Source organism: Pteropus vampyrus, unplaced genomic scaffold, assembly GCF_000151845.1.
Source record: "Pteropus vampyrus isolate Shadow unplaced genomic scaffold, Pvam_2.0 Scaffold648, whole genome shotgun sequence".
Taxonomy (NCBI): domain Eukaryota; kingdom Metazoa; phylum Chordata; class Mammalia; order Chiroptera; family Pteropodidae; genus Pteropus; species Pteropus vampyrus.
The window spans coordinates 72,915-79,396 of record NW_011889429.1 but is presented as its reverse complement, the minus strand read 5'-3'; the positions used below and the strand labels follow the sequence as shown (position 1 = coordinate 79,396).

Genomic DNA, 6,482 nt, shown 5'->3' with positions numbered 1-6,482 from the left:
AAATAAAAGAGGCATTATTAACGGGGAGCATTCTCTCCGGTGCGGTTCGTGTGGGCGCACTCGGTCGAGACCCTTCTAATTATCCCCTGATAAAAAGAAAGGTGACCGATTTTCCCAAGGCACTTTGAAGGTCGACCTCCTGCCTCGGGCTCACATCTCTTATTAAAAGACTTTAGTTCTTCCTTCTTTCATTATTGCTGGAGACACAGGGATATTTTGAACCTTTTGTTTTTTTTTTTAAGTTTTCCTCATGGAAGTTTAGTATCTTCCACTCTCTGTGTTGAGATATTTAAAGAACGAACGCAGACAATTTAAAACCGGAAGCATCAAGGACTCTTCCCTCCACCGGTTCTGGGCTGGGGCCTGTGGGGAATCGTGAACTTTAGGTCAAGTTCAGCATGGGCCTAGGGCTGGGAGCATTGAGGGTGATGACGGATGCTGTCCGTCGTGTAGCATCTTCAGTGCATTCTGAAGATGGAGATATATCTTTAAGGTATATCTACAATTTTCTGTGCTTATTAGGGAAACACCATGTGCTTCTTTAAATAGTTAAAAGCAGACTGAAAATGTATGAAGAAGAGGGGTCACATGGCTGCTGGTCTTCACTCCCCCAGCCCCATCTCCCTTGCCCACGCCAGGATACAGCCAAGCTTACGTGTTCGCGCTGTCTTCCTGTGCTTACTTCCATGCATAGAGCGTCTTATTATTTTTTAAATTTTTTCGAGTTATCAAATGAAGAGTTTGGGGCACATGTCATGGAAACTGTGGTTTCTGGTCACCAGAGCAGAGAATACCCAGGATGTGTCTGTGCCGTTTCTGTTTCTGGACCTCTGAATGTCGCTGGGGGACAGGTGACACGCTGCCGTCTTTATGGAAAGCATTTCGTGGACCCTAGGAGTCTGCCACTCTCCAGGGGAATGATGCGCTGACCGGATGGACACACGTTTTCCTCCGTGTTTATCACCCAGTGAGCTCTGTCTGTGTCTGTGGAAATAGCTCCGACTCATCACGAATGATGGTGTCTGAGCGGCGGGTTGCGCGTGGCGGGATCCGGTCCAGCTTATCTTCCTATTTCCTGTGCCTGGGATCATGTCGCAGGACGTGCTTTCAGTAGATGTCACGGGCCTGGATGTGTCTGTACGTCTGTGTGCTGTACGCAGCGATGTGGCCGGCTGGCCGCGGATGCCGTTACCTGGTTTACCACGCTCTCACCAGCAGCGTTCAAGGGCTCTCGAGAAGGATCAACACACACTCCTATTTGCGTTACGGTTCTTACTCACGCCGACTCAAGTGGGGACACTCGTTGAATAATCAAAGGCAAACCCTCGGATGTGGAATATCACATTCAGGACCTTCGTGGGAGAGAGAAAAATAACACCACAGCCATCTTCATGCCTACGTGTTCACGCCTGCATTTCCAGGACGTAAATCTTTCTATTCCGAGATGGAAATGATTGCAGGTTGCACGGAGGCCCGGAGCTGCCTTCTGCATTTTTGACTCGTCAAGGGAAGGCAGGTAGCAGCCGAAGGGTCTATCTTTTCACACGGCTTGCAAGACTAGCAATAAATTTTCAAAAGAGTTGTTTACTGAAGTGCTTCAGCTGATAAAAAAGGAGTTAAGCCGTTATTGAGAAATCTCCCACCAACCGTCTGAAGTGTCATTCAGTTTCTAAGGTCGGAGGGAAGAAGGGAGACCCAGGCATCCTCCATGATCCTGACTGTGACAGAAATGGCCCGTCCTGCTGTTCTGAAGGACATTACATGAACTCCTTCACCTGAGAGCAAGCTGCCAGTCTCACTGCGGGGGTGGTACAGCCACTGGTCTTGTCTGTCTAGCCTCACGTTGCACGCACCTCTGTCCCAAGGTGTGTCGCATCTCCGTGGTCCAGTGTTTCTGCCACACGCGCATCCTTTTCTACATTTTCCAGGTGCGTTTTGGCCCGTAAAGCCTCATCGCTCTGCTCTGACACCCAGGACCTCGGCTGGGATCTGTGATGTCTGGTCTACTGAATGAAAAACCGGTTCTTTGTAGAGAGATGATAGAAAAAGAATCCTGTAAATGGGCGCATTTTTATAAGAAGTGCGTTCTCGGCCTTTTTCTCTTCCACTGAGGGTGTTCCGACGTTCCGAGACAGAGCCACACTTGATGGCTTTGATCGAACTCCAGAGTGGTGTGTCCTCGACCCCGCCCGCCTGCTCTTCATACCCCTCACCGTGAATGGTGTTTACTCGGGCTCCCTTGTTTGTTTATTGTGCCTACCTTTTCATTTATTTATTTTTTCATTCTCACCCCACATTTTAAAATGGCTCAATAGTTTCATTCTGCCATGATATTGATTGCTGCCTCTTCCTTATCTTTCTTTACCCACCAAACTGTTGTCTCTGCGATAACTGTCTGTTCTCAGCAAACCCTGTCAATCACATCTTGCGTTTCCTGCCATGACGATATATATTCTCGGAAGCTTGACTTTTGAAGTTTTCTTATCTGTTTTCCTTACATTTAAAAATAAATAGGCGCGCAGATAAGTGCTGAATGACTGAGATCGTACCCATACAAGATGTCACTGTCTATTTGGGGGTGAATGTAATAACGAATGTCATTTCACGCTCGTTCTGGGAAATCTAAGCCGGTTTTTAGGGACATAATCTTGTGTTTTGAGGAGGAGGTGCAGTGTGTCCAGCTGTGAAAAACACCCCATGGAGAGAGTAGGAAGCAGGTGTCACAGGCTGCCCTGTGCGGCAGCAGCCCATGACATGCCCTGGCTTGGTTTCTGTTCTCCCAGGCTCTTCAAGGTCATGTGTCCTGAGGATTAGCCAGAAGGCTGCCTTGGTCAGCTTTCCTGGCTAGGAAGACAGTTCCGGCACTTTGTCTGAAATTGATATCTCTTCTTTTCTTCCTGGGAAGTACTGGCGAGCGTCATAGAGCCGGCGTTGTGGGTTCCGTTTCTCATGCCACTTCGTTCTGGTTACTGGATAGGGAGGACGAGCCGCTTAAGACCTTTTCTCCTTTCTTAACTGTGAAATAATTGAAATATCTTTTCATTCTATATTCTTGTAACAGAAAAAAAAAAATGGTGACGGACTGCAGCACCAAGTGCTAGAATATAAAACACCGTCCAAATGACTCCTGGGAACTTGCTGAATTTCATATTTTCTGGGAACGGAAGGTACCTGGCTCCCTCTCACTCACAGGATGCTGTTTCGTGCAGACTTTCTGTTTCAGAAATGAGGGGTTAATTGATACAAGGACTGACCTTAAAAGTAAAGAGTGATAACCAGTAGATCTGAGGAGCTGGCCCACCAGGCGCCGTGTGGGCCAACAGAACCCAAGCGACACGCGCTTTAGGAAATTGGAAACGCACTTGGAAGAGGATGCGTCCGTGTGTTCGTAACGGGGAGACCTCTTAGGCACTGATGCCCAGTTCCAAGTGTGAGATGTTTTGGGTCATCGTGAGGAGTTATGGTGTTAAATAAGTTTGTAAAAGCAGTGTTGATTGGGTTAAATAAATTACTTCTTTGGAACTTTTTCTGGTTGGCAAGGATGTTGAACAAGGGAGTGATCCCTTTGAAATGACCAGACACTTCTGGTTTGTATCAGAAGTTCGGAGATTTTATGTATTTATATACATATGTGTTTGTGTATGTGTGTGTGTGTGTGTATGTAAACACACATGTGCGTATATATACATGTGTATAATACCTACCTACATGTATGTATGTGTGTGTGTATACATATACATACACACACACACACACACACTCACCTAGAGCCCTTTTTACTTAAAACCGTGTTGCATTGATGAATCCCCAAAGTTCACTGCACTGCTGGGTGGCCCCGCCGAAGCTGAGGGACCTGATGCAAATTTCATGGAATAGCAGAGGTTTCCTAATGAAGGGCTACTGCCAGTCTCTGTGCCAGAGTCAGGGACCCATGGATGTAAATGACGTGCCCCAGCTGGGGGTCTAGTGGGAGAAGGGATGCCTGCAAGTGATTCTTGGGTAATACAGCAGGTGGTTTCTTAGACATTGCATTCATCCACTCACGCATCCATCCACCCATCCGTCCACCCACCACCCACCCATCCACCTACCCATCCATCCATCCATCCGTCCATCCACCACCCACCCACCCACCCGTTCACCCATCCATGTACCCACCCATCCACTCATCCACCTACCCATCCATCCGTCCGTCTGTCCACCCACCCACCCACCTACCCACCCATCCATCCATGTACCCACCCATCCATCCACCCATCTATCCATCCACGTACCTACCCATCTACCTACTCATCCATCCATCCATCCACCTACTCATCCATCCACCCACCCATTTATCCATCCACCCATCTGTCCGCCCCCTCATTTGGCAATATTGTTGCATACCTTCGGCACGCTAGGCAGTGAGCTGTGCGTACTCAAGCCATCTCTGAGCCCAGATAACATGTTGGGGTGGCATTTGCGGTGTGCGAGGGCGTTGGCATTAGGACAAGGCAGAGGTGGAACTCTCTGTGCTTCAATAAGGAGCCTGTGGCCTAGAGATTTAGGGCGTCCACCCAGATTCACAGAAGTAGTTGAAGGAAGAGCTGGAACCAGTGTGAGAGCAACACATCGGGCACAGACACTGAGGCAGTGGCTCTCTGTCCTCTGGGCAGGCTCTGGCTTCCTGCATGCATCTCTGAGAGCTGTGTCCACCTGTGCTGAAAAGTGAGCACACACCTGTGCCCGGTAACCTTCAAAGGGCACTCACTCAATGTCCCCTTTTAGCAGGAAAGGAATTGATGGTGCTTTCCAGCCAAAGGTAAAGATTTAGTCTGTGACATGAAACTGAACAGAGCCGGTAAGTGGCTTTCTCCAAGGTCAGCTAGATGTGAAGGGGAAGGGGTGTGACTTATTGATCCCTTTCGGCCAGTGAGGATGTGAACCCCCGTACCTTCCCACAGTACCCAGGCTCATCGCAGTTGTCCCAAGGGCCACGCATCGGCAGCCACCGATAACGCTCACGCATCCGTGAGTTCTCACCAAGAGCAACACAGCAGATTTAGGTGGACTCTGAATTTAGGAAAATGCTTTTGCAATCACACGAAACTCTCGAGATTATAGATTTGGGCCAGTTCAAAGACTGGTCCGTTCAGCCTCCCAGATTTCAGTGTTGACCGCCGAGTGTTCGTTCTGGGAGACCCGTTGTGGGCAGCATGGTGGGACGCGAAGCCGAGTGGACGTTAGATGTCAATAAAAGAAGATGCGTAGCACTTCAGTCTGCTGGTCTGTACAGGACAATGCTGTCACTTCCTAGAGCTACTGCAGAGAGTCCCCTCTGCTTGAGGGAAAGTTTCCACAAAGGGCATCGTTTCGTGGCATTTTCTGAGTTGACGAACGTCACCGTGCAATAGTAGTCTGCCCCTCAGGAGCCTGGTAGCCAACGTGTTTACATCACTCTTGGGATTTTTTTCTTTTTTCAGGAATGCAGAGACACCGTTCCTGCTGGTCCTGTCATACCTTCAAGTGCACACGGCCCTCTTCTCCTCCAAGGACTTTGCCAAGAAAAGCAAACACCACGCTTACGGGGACGCTGTCGAAGAGATGGACTGGAGTGTCGGTATGTCGGTCTGTGTGTTCCGTGTGTACCTAAAGCGTGGGGCTGATCTGTGAATCTCCACCCACGTTCCTTCCGATGCCTTTAGAGGCAGCAAAGATTCTTTTTTTCCAAAAAAAATGTCACGCAACACGCACGGATTCCGGCAGCGAAACAGCACGTGCGGAGCACCCCGAGCCCTGGGGACATCTGTGTCCATGGGCTGGAGGAAGAGGCCAGCGCTCTGGTTCCCGTCACCGCGTGTTCCGTTAACAGTTACATACGGAGCTCGCCTCATCCTTGGCGGAGTTAGGGAAGCGCCGGGTTTGGGAGACGGGCCTCTCGCAGCCAGTGTCCGAGTCGCCGCCACGACCCGCCACGGTCCCTTCTTCCAGAGCGTGCGCCCTTCCTGCGGCGTCGCCGGCGGTGGCAGAGAGCCCCTGTCTTCCGTGTCCCTTCCCCTTCTCCCTAAGCGAATGACCCCGTTTCTGAGAAACGGGGTGTTCTGCAGAGGGCTGCGAAGGCTTTCCGTCGAGGCTGTGTTTGAAAAGCACGCCCTGCACGCGTGCAAGAGGAGTCGTCACCCTGCGCCTTTCACGTCCGCGTGAGAAGTCGTGACCCTGCGTTCTTGGACCCTTGTGCGTGGCTCGGCGGCCTTGGGTGTAGACAGGGTCGGGAAACAAGGCTCGGTGCGGAGCAGCGGGCTCGGGCCCGCTCGTTCAGGTCCCGTCTCCTCCGGGGACAAGGTTGTGTGTCGGCCCTGCTCGGTCCCTGTGCGCTAAGCTGTCCACATGCCACCACTCGGCCGGGTTGCCGGAGATCTCCGTGCACAGGGCTTCCTCTCCTCCCTCGCCCCTCTCTCGATTTTTCTTCCTTTTCCGGACAGTTTTTAGCTGTTTAATCTCGG

General features: G+C 50.5%; 1 protein-coding gene across 2 annotated transcripts in view; it reads left to right on the top strand.

Annotated features, from left to right (window-relative positions):
* The window catches only part of STS (steroid sulfatase), a 125,180-nt gene that overhangs the window by 68,240 nt on the left and 50,458 nt on the right, over positions 1-6,482 (top strand). For both annotated transcript variants that reach the window (XM_011385044.2, XM_023525923.1), the window contains exon 6: positions 5,463-5,599. In XM_011385044.2, coding sequence (XP_011383346.1) covers positions 5,463-5,599 — 137 coding nt within the window. The remainder of the gene's footprint in view (positions 1-5,462; positions 5,600-6,482) is intronic.